This window comes from Equus przewalskii, chromosome 21 (assembly GCF_037783145.1).
Source record: "Equus przewalskii isolate Varuska chromosome 21, EquPr2, whole genome shotgun sequence".
NCBI classification, from domain to species: Eukaryota; Metazoa; Chordata; class Mammalia; order Perissodactyla; family Equidae; genus Equus; species Equus przewalskii.
Window position 1 is genome coordinate 23776640 of NC_091851.1, and position 21207 is coordinate 23797846.

General features: G+C 57.5%; 1 protein-coding gene across 1 annotated transcript; it reads left to right on the forward strand.

Moving 5' to 3' along the window:
- The first annotated feature begins 363 nt into the window (after positions 1–363).
- Positions 364–16857, forward strand: BPIFB3 (BPI fold containing family B member 3). Its single transcript, XM_008543486.2, has 15 exons — positions 364–475; positions 1177–1333; positions 3415–3519; positions 3987–4127; positions 5376–5439; positions 7214–7274; positions 8036–8127; positions 8267–8446; positions 10147–10200; positions 12173–12343; positions 13040–13107; positions 14294–14336; positions 15065–15128; positions 15662–15738; positions 16556–16857. The coding sequence occupies exons 1-15, from the start codon at positions 364–366 to the stop codon at positions 16583–16585; spliced, it is 1419 nt and encodes a 472-aa protein (XP_008541708.2). The 3' UTR covers positions 16586–16857.
- The last annotated feature ends 4350 nt before the right edge of the window (positions 16858–21207 follow it).

Consider the following 21207-nt stretch of genomic DNA (forward strand, 5'->3'; position numbering starts at 1 on the left):
TGGGACATGTTGAGTCTAAATGTTGGATGTCTCCAATCTTATGGCCTCACGAGCCAGCGGAAAGCAGGTCCAGGAAGCAGAACTGCCCTCCTGCTGCCATGGAAAGGAAGGCCCCTCTGTCCCTCCCCCTCAGAGCAGGTCCAGGTTCACAGGGGCCACAGAGGACTGAGACTTTGAAGTCAGACGTGTTAGCCACTGCTTGCGTTAGGATAGTGAGGGCTTTCCTGGGCGTGGGGCTGGGCTCGGGCTGGGCCAGGCGGGCGGGAGGGCCCCAGGTGGGTGGTGGGCACAGGGTGGGAAAGGCTTGGGCACGAGAGGCCCCTCAGAGATCCTGCTTCTGCCTCGACAGGTGTGCCTGCAACGATGCCGGGCCTGTGGTCCCTGCTTCTCCTCTGGGGTCTGGCAGCTCCGTGCTGGGGGCTGCTGGAGACGGTGGGCACGCTTGCTCGGATTGACAAGGACGAGCTCAGCAAAGGTGAGCCGGGGTGGGCGGTCCCTGAGGGGTCCAGCTGCAGGGTGAACGACCCCGTCGATGCCTTAGAGCGTCTGCTTTCGGGGACAGACGAGAACAGGATGCGATCGTCACCTGCTCAGAGAGTTCAGGGGGTTGAAGCTTTGCTCTCAGGCTCAGTTCACTGGTCAGTTCACTTCCTTCTGAGAGGCGGCCGGGCCGTGTCTGCCTCAGGCATGGGGACGGGTGTTGCTGACGAGGACGAGGGGAGGGTGCTGGCTGGGCCGGACATTTCTGGGGTGGGGGAAACTTTCTAGGCATTTGGTCCTCCAGGGCCCAACAACACAGGGTGACAGTCTCAAGGATAGGGTGGGACAGCCGTGAATAGCAAGTGCTTCAGGGACGCCACCCCGGTCTGCCCCAACCTCCACGAGGTAGTCCCTTTCATTTCGCCCTTCTCACAGTTCGCAGAGTCAGGCCCGGGGTGCCCAGGAGGAGCGGAGGTCACCTCCTCCTCCTTGATCAAGCCCTGGTGGCTGCCTGCCCCCTGCTTTGCTTCTGCCTTCCTTTTCAGTGCTACAGGGTGGCCCAGGGTCAGGAGATCTAGTCACAGTATTGGCCCCAAACCCAATTTGCTGTGTGATTTTGGGGAAGTCTCTGCCTCTCTCTGGGCCCTAGTTTCCCCATCTGTAAAATGATCCTTCCTCCCTCTACCCTTTCTGCAGCCATCCAGAACTCGCTGGTGGGGGGGCCCATTCTGCAGAACGTGCTGGGGACGGTCACAGCCACGAACCAGGGCCTCCTGGGCTCTGGGGGGCTGCTCGGAGGAGGCGGCCTGCTGAGCCACGGAGGAGTTTTTAGTGTCGTTGAGGGGCTCTCCGGGTGAGTCCCCATGGTGTTGCCTCATGACTGCCCACCTGCTGCGTGCCCTACAGGAAGCTCGGTCTTTCTTTGCTCAGGGAATAGAAGAGAGAATGACTCTTATTAATTTGTTGGCAGACAGGGGGAGCGGTGTGGGGAGCCCTGGATAGCGAGTCCCAGGACCCGAGTCAGAAAATAAGGAGTCCACTGCATGCCAGGCAAGACAGGAATGGCAGCACGCCCCTGGGGTCGAGGGCTCCACTCTAGCTTGGTTCCACTTACTCACTGTGTGACCTGGGGCAAGTTGCTTAGTCTCTCTGGACCAATCCAGGCACCTGCATGGCTCCCTCCCTCCTCTTCCTCATGTGTCTGCTCCAACGAGACCTTCCCTGACCCACCGCTCCTTGTCCCCTCCCCTGCCTTCAAGCTCCCCAGGGGACGGGTCCCTCCCCTCACTCTGCATATTTCACTGGTTTGTTTCTAGGTGATAAACCCAGACGGGTGAGGACTCTGTCTGGCTTGTTCACTGCTGTGTCCCCAGTATCGTAAACAGTGCTTGACATTTAACAGATGCTCAAAAAATATGTGTGAATGAATGAATGAAGTCACATAATAGCTAATATTTGTAGCGCAATGGCCACCTCGCTAGGGTTTCCCGCGTGCCTGGCACTGCGTTAGGCACTGTAAAGAATATCCTGCGTGGTCCAGAGGTGGGACTGCTGGCAACAGCGCTTAGCAGGCGAGGAAAGGGAGTGAAGGGACCTGCCGGCGCTCACCCAGCTGGGGGGCGTCGGAGTGGTGACGAGTGTGGGTGTGTCATCACAGGCCACACGGCCCCCCAGGTGGGCGGGACCCACTCCAGGGCTGGCGGTGGTCCAGGGAAGATCAAACTACAGGCCCCAGGGAAGGCTGAAGACCAGGGGCCAGGGTGTGGGGAAGGGTCACTGGACAGGAGGGGAAAGGAGGTGCTGGGGGCAGAAGGGAGAATGGACGTCCGTCTCCCCAAATTGCAAATGGATGTCTGGACAGGGAGCTGGTCAGGGGTGATGGCGCTCAAGGATCGCTGTATCATGTTGCTCTGTGGTTGATATGTCAACATCCCTATTTTACAGATGGGGAAACTGAGGCCCAGAGCAGGAGCGTGATTCGCCCAAGGTCACACAGTCAGTCGGTGGTAGAGCTGGATTTGAACTGTCTGGCTTTACTGGCTGTACTACGAGCAGATATTTGTTGCCAGGACAGTGAATCTGTGTCAAGCAGCTAAAATACAGCCTGGCATGCAGTAAACGCTCAATAAATATGAACTATCATTATTATTAATAGATCCAGCACCCCTCCCACCGTAGAATGCCCCTGCTGGGTGAGGCTGGGGTCTCAGATGTGAACCAGACATTATCCTTGCTTCAAAAAGCCCCCAAAAGGAGGCAGAGCCCCACAGTGTGGATCCTGTGAGCTCAGGATAGCGATGGAGGCAGCCCAGGCAGCGTGTGGGAGCTGCTCAGAGGGGGGCATTTGCCTGGATCAGAGAAGTAGGAAGGAGGGCTTCCTGAAGGAGGGGACGCCCTAGCTGAAATCAGGAGAGCTGGGTGAAGCCAGCTAGCTGAAGGTGGATGCAGACTGGAAGCAAAGTCTAGAGAGAAGGAACAGCCTGGGCAAAGGCCCAGAGGACAGAGAAAATAATGAATGGTGGGGAGCTGCATTTGAGAATCTACCTGGGTTGAACGTGTGTGAGCCTAGGGGATGGGAATCGGGGCACAATGATCCAGGCCAGAGACTGACCCAGGGCTGAGGCCATGGGGTGGGGGTGAGGAGGACACTTAGTTCACTGAGCCTCCAATGAGGATGATGCTGTGACTTCTATTGAGCATCTGCTGTATCAGCTTCCGCACTTACACTCTCTCACCTGTCTTTGCAATGACCATATAAAGTGGGTGCTTCTCTTGCCCACTTTACAGATGAAGAAACAGGTCCAGAGAGGTGAAGTAACTGGCCCAAGGGCCTCCAGTTGGTTTTATGGGTTAAAGCTGGGATGGCGTGCCGCCTGGTCTGGGATGATCCAGGCATTGAGTAGTGGGTGGCCCTCTCCTGGATGCCGGTCGCAGGCTGAAGATTGAGGAACTCACGCTGCCGCAGGTGTCGCTGAAGCTGCTGCCAGGGTTTGGGGTGCAGGTGAGCCTGCACACCAAGGTGGGCCTGCACTCCTCTGGGTGAGTGTGCCCCTGGGAAGCTCTCCCCTCCTGTTCTGCACCTCACCCCACTGCCCTACTGGGACCCCTACCCTATTGTCGCTCCACCCCCACCCCACTGCCCCCGATTTCCTCCCACCCTACTTCCTCCCCAAGGGACTCCCACCTGCTATTCTCTCCCTGGATGCCACCCCACCACCGCCCCAGGGATCTCCACCCATCGATCCCCAGGGACTTCTATCTCACTCTCCCTGGAGACCCTACCCCACTGCCTGGAGCTCCCTGGAGCGGGTGAGGGGAGAGGGAGCGGGGACGTGCAAAATGGGGGACGTGCAGGGAGACGAGCGCTGAGAGGAAAGCACGGGGACTAGCCACCCAACTCGCCCCTCCTCGGAGCCCCACGCAGCCCCGCGGTGGGCGTGGCCAAGGCGGGCCCTGGTGGGTGGGGCCTGGCAGCCCGGCCACGCCCCCAGCGCCGGGTCTCGCAGCCCCCTGGGGGGCCTCCTGCAGCTGGCGGCCGAGGTGAACGTGTCGTCGCGGGTGGCACTGGGTGTGAGCGCGCGAGGCACGCCCATCCTCATCCTCAAGCGCTGCAGCACGCTCCTGGGCCACATCAGCGTGTTCTCGGGGTGAGTCCGCCGGCCTGAGCCCGCGCTGGGCTGCCCCACCCCGCCCCCGGACCTGCTCGGGCTCCATCTCGTCCGGTCCGCGAGTACAGGGCATCCCCTGGGTCTCCGGGGAGCTGCCGTCTGGGCGGGGCCTGAACTCACCCCGCCTCCCGCCTGTCCCGCCGGGTCAACCCCAGCCACAGACGTGCAGACTGAAGCCCACCACGCACAGGGCCTCTGACCCAGCCTGCACCTTGCACCACCCACTTCTGACCGTAGCTTCTCTATCTGGTCCCGGATGTGCGGGCCTCTCAGTTCCTGCTCTCAGCACATCAGAGACCCAGCTCAGCCCCTGACTTGCTGGGAGACCCAGGGGAACCCCCTCCCGTCTAGGCCTTGGTGTCCCCGTCTGTGTAATGAGGACCTAAAGTTGATGATGTGGAAGGGTGTAGCACTTCTATATCCGTCTCGTCCCCCAGCTGTTCAGGACACAGTGGCCCTGCCTGCACTCGTGTTGAATCCTCACTCCTGTGGGACAGCTGAGGCCCAGAGAGGGCAAGGGACTTGCCCAAGGCCACACACATAGGTTGAGCAGGGACGGAGATGGGCAGGTCCAAAGCCTTTTCCCAGCGTTCTGCACCCCCCACAGCGGCACCTGGCATCTTCCCGCTCCTTAAATCCCTGTGGCTCACTCTCTCCCCTGGGCTGCAGGCGGCCATGGAGGGAGTGGAGGATGCTGTCGGTGCCCTGTGGATGTGGTTCTGTCGTTGTCACCCTTCCTTCTGTACCCCCATAGTCTCCAAACGACCTGAACCCATCCACATGCACTTCTCATCCTCAGGCCACCCTCTCATTCATTCATTCATTGAACAAACATTCATTCATTCAACAAATATTTATTGAACCCTCACTCTACGCCAGGTGCTGTTCTAGGCCCAAATGTCACTTGTCCACAAATGTTGGTGGAGATGAAGGGAACAGACATTTATTGAACACAGACTGTATACCAGACTCCCATACACTCCCATTTAGTCTCTGCACCAGCCACTGCATAAGGCGGGCACTGTGCCGAGAGGGAACTGATAACCCCCTGGGTCCCCTGGTGAGGCAGAGCCAAGGCTTGAACCCAGGTCTCCAAAGCTGCAGCCAGCCCCACGTATGGGGAGAGGAGACAGGCGCTGTCCAGAGCCCCCATGCCTCCCTGCCCCGTCATCTGGCTTGGCGCTGTCCCCGTGCTGTGGCCACACCCTCTGCTTCTCATCTGCCCAGGCTGCTGCCCGCACCGCTCTTTGGGGTTGTGGAGCAGACACTCTTCAAGGTGCTGCCGGGCCTGGTGAGTGTGGGGGCCGCGGGCAGGCACCCCCCACCCCCTGCCCCGCAGGGCCTCTCCTCCCCCAGCTGCCAGTCAGTCAGGGCGCCAGGCAGGATTAGGCTGTGCTTCCGTCCATGCCCACCCGGTAATCCCATCCCGGCTTGCCCAGGTGTCGCCTGCCAGTCTGTAGGTGGCACAATCCGTCCCCAGACCTCTGACTCCTAAATCTACGGCTTCAGATGACCTGAGGGCCTGCTCCCAAACCCGCTCCCCTGCTTACCCCCTGCTCTGTCTTTGCCAGCTGTGTCACTGTTGACTTCATGCTTTCCTTTAAACTAGCTTGTGATGGAAGTCGGGTCACTGGGTGATTTTAAACTGAGCCTGTGTCCGGCGAACACGTCCAGAGAATGACATCCTTGTACGTTAGTCCAACATAAGTTAGACACCTGGTTAAACAGCTCCAGGGGCCGCTCTGTGCACCACCCCCCCCGCACCATCCTGGCTTCCACCAGGGGACAGGAACCACACTTGAGAAAGCTGGTCTGGCCAAAGCCGCATTTCATCGAGGCCAGAGAGGGGAGGGGCTCACTGGGGTCACACAGCCAGCAAAGGGCCCTCAGGCCGTCTGACCCCCAGTCCTGGCAGGCCCGCCCCTGTGGGTCCTTGTGAGGAACACCTCTGGAGGCTGCGAGGGCGTGGAGCCCGGGGTTGGCACACGGCCCTGGGCTTGAAGAAGCCGATCAGAGGAGAAGCTCAGAGGGCGGAGGGAGCCCCCAGCAGCAAGGACCCCACCCAGCCCACCTCGGGGCATTTCAGCGTGCAGGTGTGGCCCCTAACTGGGGTCTCCGGGACAGTTGGCTGCAAGACAGGAGATGTAACTCAAAGAAGTTTAAAAATAAGAGTTAAATACTGGCATTTCGAGATTAGAGATTTCTCTTAACAGTCCGATTTCTGGCTTCGTTCGTGCAATCAGCCATCCTGGGCACACACTACCTCCTTCCTGAAGGTCGCACGTGGCTGGCGCCGAGGGGCTGCTCCCCCGCCCATCGCAGCCCCTCTGCTGTCCTCTCATTTCAGTGACAGGCCTGACCCCAGAAGCCCTGGAGCTTGGGGCCCCGAGTTTAAATGAAAGGGCAGCCGTCTCCTGTCTCTGAGGACAGTGGTGGCCCTGGGCAGGTGGCCTGTCTTCTCCAGTTCCAGCTGTAGGATGAAGGGGCTGCATCGGGCCATCTCTGAGGTCCCTGCTCCAGTGCCCTCAGATTCTGTGATCCTCGGACTTGGCGTTCTGGAAGCTGAACCCCTGCTCCCTGTTCTCTCAGCACGGGGCTCTCAGTAAACACCCAGCGGTGTGCATAGTGGACGCCCCAGGCCCAGGCCTGACTCTGGGTGGAGCGGGGAGGCGCCCCTGTTTGAGATCTGGACTCTGGGTCTCCCAGTGCCCATCTGGAGGGCAGGAAGGGCCTGACACTCGGAGGGAACAGCTACCTTTGTCTTCTCGGGGGAGGGCCTTGTCCCCACGCCCAGACTGGCCTCTGAAATGTGTCTCCCTGGTCCCCCAGCATCCTTCAGGGTTTTCTGAGGGGCCCATAGAACTGGCCCTCTGCACCGCCCACTCTGCCCTCTGCACGTCAAGCTCCTGCCCCCTACCTGTGTGTCCCCCATCCGTCTCCACATTCTGCCTTGCTTTGGTCCCTGGGACCACGTGGCAAATCATTTAAAGGAAATGCAGCTGTTCCCTTCCCCGGGCTGGGGTCGGCTCTTATCTTCCTGTAACACCTGTCTCCTCCGGACACAGCTGTGCCCCGTGGTGGACAGTGTGCTGGGCGTGGTGAATGAGCTCCTGGGGGCTGTGCTGGGTAAGTCGGGGCCCAACCCCCTCCTCTGTGCCCCTTCGTCTACCCCTCCCCCCCATTACCCCAACTGGTGGGGTGCCAGGGGAGGGGAAGGGGCAGAATTCTGGGACCTTTCACTTCCTCCTCACACTGACGGGGCTGCCACTTTGAGGAGGCCTGATGGTGGAGTTCTGGGCTGAGGCCGGTTCGGCTGGATGTGCAGACTTGGAGCGTCCCGGTCTCCATCCGCTGGGGGCTTCAGGCCGTTTATTGAACATCTGCGGTGTGCCTGGCACTGTCAGAAACCTGAGGCAGATGCTATTATTATCTGGACAGACAAGATGATGGAGGCACAGAGCTTAAAGACGGAACCCAAGACCCCACAGCCATGGCGGCCCTGTCTCTCTGAGCCTTACGGAGACATGGATGCCTTTTGTGTCCACAAAAGGGCTTTGAAAAGCATGAAAAGGCAGCATAAGCAGGACAAGGATAGCAACCTGGGGGCAGAAGTGTCTCTGTGTGTGGCGTTACGTGAGAGAGGCAGGACCACAGTGTGGGTAGGGCACCAGCTCTGGGAAACAGGAATCCTGGCTCTGCCACTCTGTGGTTGTGTGGCCTTGGGCTGGGGACTTCCTCTGCCTGAGCCTCAGTGTTCTTATCTGTAAAATGGGGATGGCAGTAGTACAGTGCTAGGCGTTCGGCAGCACTCCAGCAGTGGAACTAGGGGCTATTGTTAGGGGCCTGGACTCATGGCGTCTCCTCCCTCATTCCCCCTCCCCATGCAGGCCTGGTGCCCCTTGGGGCTCTTGGGTCTGTGGAATTCTCTCTGGCCACACTGCCTCTCATCTCTAACCAGTACATAGAGCTGGACATCAACGTGAGTGCCCACCGAGGCCCTGCCCACAGCGGGGGTGGCGTGGGTACCAGTGGAGGCTGGGTGGGAGATGCTGAGTCAGAGCTGGGGTGCGGGGGGAGCAGCCCCGAGACCCTGCCATACCCTGTGTCCTGCCCCGCAGCCCATCGTGAAGAGCGTAGCTGGCGATGTCATCGACTTCCCCAAGCCCCGCAGCCCCATCAAAGTGCCTCCCAAGGACGACCACACGTCCCAGGTGCTCGTGCCTCTGTATCTCTTCAGCACCGTGTTTGGGCTCCTGCAGGCTAACGGTGCCCTCAACATAGACATCACCTCTGAGCTGGTGAGTGTGGCACCTGCCCCGCTGTGCCCTGGCAATGCTGGTGATGACAAAGTCACATTGTCACCCGTCAGCCTTGACAAGCCCTCTTCACTATAATCGGAGAGAGTTGGACAAGTTTGTAGTGTGCACATGCCCTCTCTTGTCCTATGGAAGACATTGCTAGTCAGTAATGGCCCTCTACTTGGCTAAACCTGAATGGGACTTCTGAATCCTTCTCAACATGGCACTCCAGGAAGTTACTTTCAATTGGTCAGAAATGACATATGACATGTAGGCAACTTTCCATCCTCACACCACATGAGCCCTTCTAGGGTCAAAGCCCAATTTTACACTAAAGTGTGAATAGCTAACATTTCTCCTGCTTTCTCAAGAGCAGATTTGCATTGAAGAGAAGAAAACTAGGGTTGGACTACCAAAGGTCACTTGGACATTTGTTCTGAAGCTTCTGAGACCTCTCTGTTTCTATTCTGGCCCCTCTCGCATCCTCACAGATGTCTGGAAGCCCCAGCCCCGACCAGCCTCACCCAGAGGCATTTTCTTGGTCTTAGCCCTCTCCAAAGACACTGAGCTCTGAGCCACCCGGGCTCCCCACCTGCAGTTCAGGCCCAAGGGAGCAGGGCTGGATCACTCCCTTCCTGTAGGTGGCCCAGAGAGCACTGAAGGCCTCTGGGAGGTTGGCACAGGGCCCTGAGCTGGGAGGCAGGTGTCTGCTAGCTGGGGGGAGGGGCAGTCCTAGTCAGGCAGAGACTCTGAGCGTGAGACTGTGCATGTCTGCGCAGCTCGTGGACGTGCGTGTGTGCGAGTATGGTGGTGAGATAGACCTCAGCAGCCATGTCGTGGTGCTGTCCCCTCACGGGATGGCTGTGTGCTGGGCGATGTGGGGATCCTTCTGACGGGCAGAGAGTGTCTGGGTGTTTCTGCTGTGTGCACAGGTCTGTTCCCAGAGGTGGACGTGTGCAGTTCGAGGTCTCACACGTTAGCTCGGGGAGGCTGAGGCCTTTCTTCTCCCAGTGCTGGGGGCCCCGCCAGGGCGCTGGTGATGGGCATCGCCGGGCAGAATGAGGGATGCAGGCCTGCTGGGACTGGAGCAGACTGGGGAGCCTGTGCCCCGTTTCTGAGGCAGCAGCCACACGGCTTCCCCAAGGGCAAGGGGTACAGGCCCAGTGTGACCAGACTTTCCAGTTTTTTTAGCCCCAAACTGGCAAATTTATGTGAAATTTCCTGATTTGTAAATACTGGAAACCAATTTATACTTTTTGGAAAAACTGTTTGGGTAAAAGTCAGAAGTGTTGGGGGTCAGATCCCTGGGCCTTCAGACCGCAAGCTCGGGCAGAGTGTTTGAAAGCTCTGGGATTAGCTGGCCCCTGTCAAATCCTGGCGCCCCACTTACCAGCTGATGACCCCGGGCGGGGGCCTCGGACTCTCCATCTGTGAAATGGGGTAATCACAACACCCACCTCTTTGAGCGGCTGTAAGGGCGAAAGGAGCGAAGGCAGGCAGAGCCCTTAGCATGAGCCTGGCAGGTCGTAAGCGCTCGGTGATCACTGGCCAAGAGAAGGACCATGAGTGTCTGTAGAGATGTGTGTGTGCAGTTGGCAGGGGTGGGTGAGTGTGGACGAAACCATTTTGTGTGTGCTGAGGGATCCCTGTCCTGTCTCTCTGTTCACCCTTCCCCCCATCCCATTTGGTCTTGACTCCAGGTTCCCAGCAACGTCCCATTGACAACCACAGACCTGGCAGCTTTGGTCCCTGAGGTGAGTGACCCTCCCATGGGCTTTGATCACTGTAGCTCTTTTGCGATGAGCCTGAATAGATCCCAGAATCTTTCTCAATACAGCTCTCCAGACAGCTGCGATTGAATGTCGAGTCCAAATTCACACTAAAGTGTGAATGACTAATACCTTATCCTGTCCTGGTAGCAGATTTTGTTTAGAAAGGAAAAAACCAGGGTTTAATTGCCCCAGAAGTCACCTGGGCATTTGTCCTGTGGCTGTTGTTTCTCTCTCAAGCAGAGGACAGGAGATTCTTTCCAGGAGTACTGAGCACCGCCCCCCACCCCCCAACTGCCTTACTTCATCCTGGTCTTGGTCTTCCCTGTCCCCAAAGAGAAGACTCAGTGGCCTTGGGGAGGGAAGAGAAGGGAGAAGATTCTAGGGGTTTGACTAGTGGGCATCAATCAGTATGTGCCTGCAGGGCCTGGCCTCAGCTTTCCCATCCGTTCAGCCAAGGCCGGACCAGCTGCTTTCCAGCTTTGAGAATCTGAATTCATACTGAAGTTGAAATGACTACTGCAAGGTCCTTATGGAGCAGATTCTGATGGAGTTGGAAAGAAGCCTGGAAGGTCTAGGTTTTCACCAGAGGCTGGACAGGGCAGCTGAGTTTGGGGGTGCAGACAGACTCTGGGAGTCCTTGAGGGTGAGGACTCGAAGCAGCTTTGGGGGTGTGGCTGGGGCCTCTGCTTCTTGGAGTCCTTGGCTAAAGGATGTGGAGTCTCAGGGAAGGGAGGAGATCAGGGCTGGATGCTCAGAAGAACCTCCTTCTGAGGAGATGTAAGATGGTGGAGGGGGACAGGGGGAGGCAGAGGGCGGGGGCAGGGGCCATGGATGCAGCAGGCCGGGCCGTGTCCCTCCAGCTGGGGAGGCTGGCCCATCTCTGGAACCTGGAGCCTTTGTGCTCACAAAGTCAGAGCCCCGTGGCCGCAGCTCCGAGTCTGGTTTCGTGGCTTCAGAATCTGTGGACACAAGAGGGTGGAATCTGATGATTCTCTGTCTTTAAGATCCTGTTACCCTGGGAGTCTGGGCCTGGGGAATTGGTCCCCAAATCCAGCATTCGAGCTCTTGTGACGCGCTGGTCTCCAGCACCTCTGTAACTCCATGATGTCATGAATGTGAGACTCAGAGTTTTCTGATTGTGTGGTTCATTCAGTCAGTCAACTAATACTCACTAAGTGTCTGCTACATGCCAGGCCCTGTGCTGGGTGCTGGTGTGCGGGAGGGGCAGGAAGTGAAAAGTAGATAAACGTCTCTGTTCAAGGAGCCGCCTGGTGGGGATGACAGGCACGGAACAAATAGATAAGTAGGATATGGACAGTGTCAGGAGGTGGAAGAGAACAGAGTGGCGAAGGCGGATAGGGGCGCAGCAATGAAGCTTTAAACAGGCTGCTTTGCAGAGGCCTCCCTGAGGAGGTGATGTCTGAGCAGAAGGCTGAAGGAGATGAGGGAGGGAACCATGCAGGCATCTGGGGAAGACATTTCCAGGCAGAGGGACCGGCAAGTGCAAAGGCCCTGAGGTAAGAGTGTGCCTGGCAGGTGAGAGGAACAGCAAAGTGGCCAGTGAGTCTGGAGAGGAGAGAATGAGGGGCCAGCAGTGGAGGTGAGATGGAGATGAGGGCAGAGGATGGATCACACGGGGCCTCTAGGCCTCGGGGGATTTTTTGTTTTGTTTTGTTATATCACGTAATAAAGTGTGTCCTCTGGGGGACTTTGACTCTGAGTGAGAGGAGAGTCTGATTAGGTTGTTCCATGGCTTGATGTCTCCCCACCTGAATGTAAGCCTTGTAGGGGCTGAGACCAGGCCTGCCTGGTTCAGGCTGTAACCTCAGCGCCCAGCACAGTGCCTGGTGCCCATTAGGTGCTTGATGAGTGTTTGTTGACTGACTGACCGATCCTATTAGTGGGGCATTTAAGCTGCCCTCATGCCCCCATGTCTGCCCCTGCTTCTCTCCAGGCCCTGGGGAAGTTGCCCCCAGGCAAGCTGCTCCTGCTGTCACTGCGGGTGACACAAGCACCCACAGTCACACTGCAGAACAAGAAGGCCATGGTCTCCATCGCAGCTGACATCCACGTGCTGTCCTACCCCCCTAAAGGGACCCCTGAAGCCCTCTTCAAGCTGAATGGGGTGAGTGGCCGAGGGTGGGGGAGCCTGGTGTTGGGGTTCTGAGTGGGGCAGATGCGGGGTTGCCTTCTCCCCGATTTCAGGGTGGGAGGCTCCCTGGTGTCACGGCACAGGAAACCCCGTCCCCGTTACCATCACCTGAGCTGAGGCCCAGTGCCCACTCAGACTCCTGCCTGCACCCTCCTCACACATCTGCTAGGCCCGAGGCCTGTCCACTGGGCCTCCTCAGCATCCCAGGTTTGCCCTCCATCTCCCTAGCCTCTCTGTGCTTGGATACTCTTGGCTGACCCTCCAGCTTCCTCCTGCCCCACCTCCAGTCGGCTCCCCTCCACCGGCCTCTGTTAGATTTCCCACACCCACATCTGGGCAGAGGTCCCTCCCCTGCCCACTCTCTGCCTGGCTCCCCGGGGCCGAGCGCCATTCAGTGCCCCTGCCCCGTCCTCCGCCTCCCCCGTCCTCGCGCCCTGAGCCTCAGTTCCCGGGGCTGCCGCCTCCCTGCCTGTGCTCCTGCAGAGTCCCCCACCGGGAATGTCGCCCTCCCCTTCCCTTGGCCAACTCCTCATCCTTCAAGATTCAAGTGTCACCTCGTGGGGACACCTTCCGTCGCCCCACCGCAGGCTGGATGGAGGGCCCAGGCAGACCCGGCCCAGCTCCTTCTGCCGAGTTCACACGTAACCTCCATTGGCGTTTCCCCTGCAGGTGATGACGTTAAACGCCCACCTGGCTCCCTCGGCGACCAGGCTGCACCTCGCCCTGTCCCTGGAACGGTAACATGGGAGCTGGGTCTTGTCTTTAGGAACAAGAATCAGGGTCTGGCTGGAACCACTTCCCATTTTCTGAGCATCCACTGAGTGGCAGGTGCTTTACCAGCATCTTCCTGGCCTCCATCCTGCTGGGGAGGGGAGGGTGTTGGTCCATTTTACAGATGAGGCACCTGGGGCTCAGAGAAGCAGGCTCCAGAGTGGGCTTCTTCCTCTCAGAACCTAGCCCTGGAGATAAATCCAGACGCTGGAGATGGAGTCTACACTCCTGAGTTATCCGCCTGGAGACAACTGTCCTTGAGTGTCGTAAAATGCCTTGTTAGTCATGTGACTAGTTACTTCTCTAGTTTCTCCATCCCCATGGTAGCAAGGCCTCAGGATAGTCATAATAAGCAAGATGGAGACGTTGGTGACAATCTTTCCTTACGCATGGATGGCACATGGCACTTCACGGTTTACAAGGCCCAGACTCCCACTATGGGTTGTCCCTGGAAGCAGGTCCACTGTCTGGGCCTCTACTCTCCAGGCGCAGTGCTCTCACCATGACCTGGGCCTGTCTGTGCTGCCCTGGATGCAGGGGCTTTCCTGAGTCTCTGGGATCTGCCTGTCCTGAGCCATAGGTACCCCGTGCTCACCTGACCCCGTTAGTGTTCCCCTAGGCCCCTCAGGCTACCATGCCCCCCGCAAGGCTCTGCCCATTTCTATCCTCGACGGAAGGCCTCGCCCGCCACCTGCATCTGTTCCACTTCTGGTGGCAGTTCACGCCTCAGCCCTTCAGGGGATAGAGATGTGTGTCCTGGCTCTGGCACTGCGCGTATGCTGGGCCAGCTGAGATCCATTGGTGGGTTGCTCCCTCTAGTGAGCGCCTGCTGGAGGCAGGGCACCCAGTGTCCAGTGCTCAGTCTCTGGAGGGCCATCTCAGAGAGGTTCAGCCACTTGTGCAGGGTCAAACAGCTAGGCGTCAGACCGAGGCCCAGGGCCATGGGGTCAGAGGTGGTGGGCATATCTCAGAAGGAGGGTAGATCCCTCCAGGTCCATCTTACAGGTGGGGAAACTGAGTCTCTGCGTCAAGGATAGAGGCAGAGTTGGGCCTGTAACCCTGTTTCCTGACCCTGGAGAGCTGGGGTGGGGGCAGAGCCCCTCAGTGGGGGGTATGGGGGGCTGGGCCTCAACTCTGTCTTCTCCCCACCAGGCTCAGGGTCACGTTGGCCTCGTCCTTTGCCCACACCTTTGACGTGAGTTCTGGGAGGGTGGGCAGCTTGGCGGGGGGCAGGGCCTTCAGCTGGGGGTGGGGAGGGGCAGGATGAGTCGTGGGCCCGGTGACTGGGCTCTGGCCCGACAAGCCAGGGTGGGCAGACCTCAGGGCCGGGGAGTGTGTGTGCACGTGTGTGCACACGCGTGTGTGTGTGTGTAAAACAGTCATCACCTTAGGAAAGTGAATCTCATGATCTTCCACAGTCCTGGAACCTCACAAAGTCATAAACATCTAGGATCTCACAAGGGGTCAGAATTCTGGAACTTGGCACAAGTCATAAGGTTCCTGAACTCAGAAAGTTATAAGATTTCAGAGCCCCACACAGCCCTTAGTTTCCTGATTCTCAGAGTTCTGAGGTTCTGGGATCGCCTGATGGTCTCAGGTTCTAGAACATTCTAAGGGTTCCTAAACCGATAGGAATCTAAGATCAGAGCACATGGAGTTCTCCTGGAGCTGGGCACATTTTTCTCCCTCTTTCTCAGCATTGCCCCCTCCAGGCCTTCCTCTGGGCAGGCAGCTCTTCCACGCTCACAGGGCCCAGGGCGAAGCCGGCCTACATCAGAGTCCCGTTTGGGGTCGCGGGTGGAGGCACCTGTGTCTTCAGGCTTGGGGGAGGCTGGGGCAGCTGGACCCCTGCATTCCTCCCTGCGAAGGGGCGCGCTGTTCCCTGCACAGCCACACCCCCCGCCCTCCTGTGCTCTGTTGCAGGCATCCCGCTTAGAAGAGTGGCTCAGCAGTGTGGTCCGGGTGGCGTACGTGCCGAAGCTGAACGGTACGGGCAGCTTGGCTGTCTTCTTGGGCACGTGGAGCATCCGAACTGGGGACTATCCAGCCTCTTGCCTCTCTCCATTGTTCTGATGGAGACACTGAGGCTGGAGAGGCGTTGGTCCCCATTTCTAAGATGCAGAAACCGAGGCACCAATGTTTCCATTCAAGCAACGTTGATTAGCACCTACATCAGCCCAGACTTTGGGTCCCAAGACCTATCTGACCTGGATCTTGTCCTCAAACTCACAATCCAGAGGGAAATAGTCATATAAACAAATGATTAGGACATAGATGACCCAGGATGTGCAAGGGACTGACACAACCTCTCATGACAGAACCTGAGGGGAGCCACTGATGACAACACAGAAAAGAGGCATTTTTGGTTGAGTTTAGTAGGATAAGTAGGAGTCTGCCAATAAGGGAAACCGAGTCCCCAAGAAGAGAAATGACTGACCTAAGGAAAGTGGTGGAACAGGGTCAGCAGGTCCCACACTGGCTCCCCATATATCTTTGCTTTCAACCATTTCCTCTTCACAGTGGACCTGGATGTTGGAATTCCCTTGCCGAAGGTTCTCAACGTCAATTTTGCCAATGCGGCCCTGGAGATCATAGAGGTGAGTTTCTCATGTGGATATGGCCTAGATGGATCTTAAGCTTATCTCTGGAGAGCCCTACTTGAAACTGATGAGAGGAGTACTCTGCCTCATCGTCTGGTCTGTCCCTGCACCATTTTCTAAATTGCTCAGAGAATGGAAAATTACTTAACTCAAGAATGGCAAACATATGACATATGTGCTACCGCTCCTTCCTTAGTCACCCATAGCAGGCATTGCCAATCAATCACAGAGTTCTTTCCTGTTAGATCCAGACACATGTCTGGCCTATAGGATGGAATCTCGGATTCACTCCCAGAACCACAGTTCCCCTGGTCCAGGGGAGGTGAATACATGTGCCGTCTCTCCTTATCCTGTGCCCGTGGCAGGCATGGCTAATAGATCATGATACTTTTTCTTGCTGAATATCAACATGACTTCTGAATCCTTTTCAATTCAGCACAACTTTGAGTCTTGCAATAGCTCTGGGAGTTGGGCAGACCAGGGAGTTCTGGACCCATTTCTCAGATGAGGACCAAGCCTGAAGGAGGTCAGATTTCTGGCCCAAGTTCACTCAGTAAATTAGCAGCAGAAATGGCACTTGAACTCGGGTCTCTTAAGTCCTCCAAAGTCGGTGACCTGTCCCACACTGGATGTCATTTATTTATCATCATTTATTTGTTCATTCATTCAGTCAATGAGTGCCAGCTGCATCCCAGGTACAGTGCTGGCTACAGGGCACAGGGGGACACAGAGATGGCTGTGGGGATGGGGGTGTGGCAGGTGCATTGGGCGTGAGGACTCAGAGGGCCTAACAAAGAACTGTTGCTCCTTGCAGAATGCCGTCGTGCTGACTGTGGCATCCTGAGGCTGAGAGACGGCCGCCATCCCTGTCTGTGGACTGTCAGAGTCCTGTCCCCTACCCACGCTGCCTCAGTTTCCCTCCCAGTCTCTAGCCCCTATCAGTGACAGTAGAAGGGTCCCTTATGCACCCAGGCCCACTCAGGTGCTCTGGCCCTGCCTCTCGCCCCCGTCTGGGGTGGGGACCTCAAGGTCAGCCACAGGTCTCTGCCTCTGAGAGATCTCTGGGGCCTCAGAGGCCAGTCCTGAGCTTTCAATAAACCACCCTTTATCTCAGCACCTCCCGGCTGGTTTGCTCCCTGGTCACACATGGGCTGCCTCGGCCTCTGCCCCCTGTGCCCTCCCCAGCTCCAGGCAGGGGTTCCTGGGAGGCGAGGGGACTTGGGGCCTGGTCGTTGTAGCTCTGTATCTCGAACTTTCCTGGTTAGCCTGTCCTGCCTTCCTCTGCTCCACCTCCAGCTCCCTGTGTCCCCCTTCTCTCCCCTCTCCTCTCTTCTCTCTATTTTTCTAAATACTTCTATCTTCTATTTTGTCTCTCTGAGTCCGAGTCTGTGACTGTTTGTCTCCGTCTCTCTGACTTTGGGACTTCTCAGAAGTGATGTCCAAGCTGGATTTTGACGGGTGAATAGGAGTTTTCCAGGGAGAGAAAGAGCCAGCATCCAGGAAGCAAGGATGGGTGAGACCTGGCCCTGCCATGGAGGGATCTCTGCTAGCTGCACGTCAGCCGCGGGCACACCTTTGGGCAGACCTCAGAACAAAGCCATGCCAAAGCTCGCAGTGCCAGTGGGGAAACCGCAGCCAGGGGGTCTGGCTGGCCCAAGGCCACATGGTGGCAGAGCTGGGATGGGAAGCTGGGGGTCCTGCCTCTTGGTCCTGGGCTCCTCTCTGTTGCCCAGGATGGGCCTCCTTGGTTCTGGGGAACAGCCCCAAGTTGGCACTTATGGGTGGACCCGAGTGAAGAGGTCCGACAAAGTCTTGAGAACTGGCTCAGAGCACCTGGGGGGACACAGAGGAGAGTTGGAGCCCATCTGGAGGTTTGTCCACCAATAAGAATGACCCGTGACCATCCTTCCTTTCACCCACCCATCCATTCATCCACCCATCCATTCATCCACCCATCCATCCATCCATCCCTCTACCCAGCCACACTTCCATCCATCTCCCCTTCTTTTCTTCCTTCCTTTCTTCTTCCCTCCCTCTCTTCCTCCTGTCCACCCACCCTACATTAATTGGTACCTACTCCATGCCAGGCCCAGTGCTGAGTGACATGTTGGGGTTTATCTTTGACTTCTTTCTCACTTCCGGTGTGACACGGTGTCCTGACTCCCATCTAGGACAGTGTGGTAGTGAAACCAGTGGCTGGAGTTGGCTGCTCGTGTTCAGATCCTGTCCAGCTGCCGACTAGGCCATCATTCTGTCTCTCTGAGCCTCGATTTCTTCATCAGTAACTTGAGGATGATTGCAGTGGGTTTTGAGGGTAGACCAGCACTCGGGATGGTGGCTCACCCGTTAGAAGCCCTAGTGCCTTGTCACTGCTGCATTGTTCCACCTCTTCATGCAGGGCTCAGTGGCACTGCCAGCAGGAGCTCATCCAAACCCCCAGGCTTGGCGTCCAAGCCACCTGTGACCTGCCTCAGCCCATTCCTCCTGGAGCGTGGAGAGGGAGCAGAGTTGTCCCTGGGCCTGAGGCTCGCCCTCTGTGAAATGGGAATACTACAGGACTCACTCGTAGGTCGTTTGAGGATGGAACGAGACGGTCCTTGTAAGGCACTGAGAAGAGCACCCGGCACGTGGTACATGGGCAGTCGTGTATGGCCAGGCCTTTGCACGGTTCTTCCCTCTTCCTGGGGTGCCCCCCACCCCCAAGGGTACCTGGCAAACTCCCACCATCCCTCAATCCGGAGGGCACGGCAGCGTCAGCCTCACTGAGCCCGAGGCAGGGCCCCGTGTGGCATTCGCCATTGGACTGTCACTGCCTCGGTCCCATTCTTCCACTTGATCAAGAGCTCCTCAAGGTCAGGGGTCGGATCTGCTTCATTGTGGTGGGTCCTGTGGCTGCACAGAGTAGCAATGGGAGCAGCTAACCCCCACTGAGCGCTTACTGTGTACAGGACACTGTGTTAGATGCTGGACATCCCTTCGCTTGTCTAATTTTCATATCGCCCATAGTCAGTGGGTGTTATCACCCTGTTTTACACATGGGGAAACTGAGGCTCAGAGAAATGGGCCCCAAAACAGCTCCAAAGTGGCAGAGCCAGGATTCAAACCAGATCCTTCTGACTCTAACTCTTAACCGTGGGCTTGTCACTGCTGTGCTATAGAAGTAATACTTTCTGCATTTATTGTCTGCTTACACAGTGCCAGACACTGTTAAGTGCTTTCTATACATTATGTCATTGACCCCTTGAATCAGCTCTACTTTCCAGCTCTCTCTAACTCTTTTTATCCTCATTCTATGTGGAGGGAACTGAGGCACAGAGAGGTTAAGTGACTTGCCCAAGGCCACACAGCTAGGAAGTGATGAAGTTAGAATTCAAACCCAGGCCCCCTGACTCCAGAGCCCGGGCTCTGACCCTCCACACTTGGGGTTGAAGGATGACACAAGATGGGCAGTGACACCGTCTGCTGGGCAGCCCCCTTGCAGCCCTGGTGAGCTTATGGTTCCTGAGGAGGCTGTGTGGAGCGGTTGGTAGTAGGGCTGGTTCTGTTTCCTGGTCCCTACAGCCCCTGCATGAGCCCTGCACGTGGCCCCCTGCGTGGTTGAGTCACCTTTGGGGGTGAGTCACCTCCCAGGGCCACGTCCCTCCGGCTCCAGACAAAGGTGCCATTTGGACACTAAGCCCAGGTGATCTCCTGGCGCCAAAGCTGCTCTAATCCTCCGAGAGGGGCAGGCCGGCCTCGTGACCGCCAGGGCCTGGCTGGTCTCAGGACTGAGGACGGGCATGGAGCCTTGGTGACTGACAGTAACCACCTCCGTGTTTGCACCGCCCTCTACAGTCTACAGTGCGCGTCGATCCCTGCTCTCTGGTTGGGGGAGGGGTCGAGAAAGGCACAGTTGTCCTTTTTGCGTTGCATTTCAATTTAAAAAGGTAATATACTTGTTTAACGAGCCTTTATATCACGCTGAGTGCCAGGCAATGGGGAGCCAAAGGGAGGTTCCAGGCATGTTCCAGACGTTTCTTACATAATCCACCAAACCCTGCTGGGGAAGTGCGATTATGCCATCTCTCAGATGGCAGACCGAGGCCCTGGAGCAGAAGCGATTGTCCAAGGCTGAGAGGGCAGAGGGGTGTGGGAACACAGGTGCGTGTGTCCCCTGGGGTCCCCGTCCCGGAGCCCTTCCAGCCCCCACGGAGGAGAAGACGGTCCAGGGCTGGGGCTGACGCGCCGCCTCGCGCCCCTCACGGCCTTTGCTGACTTGCTGCCAAGCGGAGCCAGCAGGCACTGGGGAGGATGGGAAGAAAAATGCCACCTACTGAGCACCTGTCGTGTGCGGGCCCTGTCCTCAGCACCTTCGTGGTTGAGTCACTGACCCTCACCACATCCTCTCCCGCTGGGCCCTCCCAGTCACCGTCTCGGCACCACAGACACAGAGGCTTGGAGAGAACTGGGGCTGGACTCGCACCCAACATCCAGCTCCAAGCCTGTTGCCTTAATGCACCCACTGCAGACGGGGAAACCGAGTCCCCGAGGGGCCAGGGGTGACGTCAGCGAGCTTGGCATGTCTTGACGTCAACCATGCCTGCCTTCAGAGCCCCCACTGCCTCCAGGAGCGGGTGGATCATCTCCTTGCTGAGTTCAGGGAACCACACATTTATTCTCAGCCAAACTTGACAGCAGCCTCGATGGGAGGGAGGAGGAGGCCCCTCACTCCAGAGGACTTCTCGGGAGGACCTGGTGGGGCAGGGAGGAGGTGGCATCCATTGGACAAGGAGGTAGGACCCAGGCTGGGGCTGGGGGCTGGGAAGCAGGGACGACTCAGCTCCCTGTCCCACGGAGAGTAAGGGCGTTCATTCATTCATTCACGACACTGGCATCTGTGCCTGGGCTGGGCTGGGGGTGGGGCGCAGGCTTGGCTTGCCCACAGCAACATCATCTCAGTATGTGCTGCAGAGGCCCTAGGTGGTCCAGAGGAAAGGTTGGAGTTGGGGGTTGCCACAGAAAGCTTTCCAGAGTAGCTGATGTTTCTGCACGAGTTTGAGCAAGGGGGTCTGGAGAAGGGTATTCTAGATAGCAGGGACTGCACGTGCAAAGGCCCGGAGGCAGGGGGGCTAGAATGGGGTGGGAGGTGCAAGGCATGAGCAGCACACTGTGAGTGGAGGAGCAGGACTGAGAGTGGAAGGCAGATCCGCCCTGAATGCCAAGGAAGAGGTCTGGGCTGTGTCCCACACGTCTGGGAGCAGCAGTGGCTGCCTCTGAGGGTGGGAACAGGCACGGACTGGGAAGGGGCAGGAGGGAACATTCTGGAGTGACACAAGTGCTCTTTATTAAGTCTGGGCTACGTGGCTGTATAAAAGTGTCAAAATTCAACAAATAAACACTTAAGATTCATGCATTTCACTGTGTGTAAATGTACATGAAAAGAATCGTGTGGCATGTGTGTTGAAGTGTCTGGAGGGAAAGGTACTG

Excerpts from the sequence above, each read along its gene's own strand:
- BPIFB3 (XM_008543486.2), top strand. The coding sequence starts at position 364 with ATGCCGGGCCTGTGGTCCCTGCTTCTCCTCTGGGGTCTGGCAGCTCCG. Across the intron at positions 1,334-3,414 it reads GTCGTTGAGGGGCTCTCCGG|GCTGAAGATTGAGGAACTCA; the intron begins GTGAGTCCCCAT and ends TGCCGGTCGCAG. Across the intron at positions 13,108-14,293 it reads CTCGCCCTGTCCCTGGAACG|GCTCAGGGTCACGTTGGCCT; the intron begins GTAACATGGGAG and ends TCTCCCCACCAG.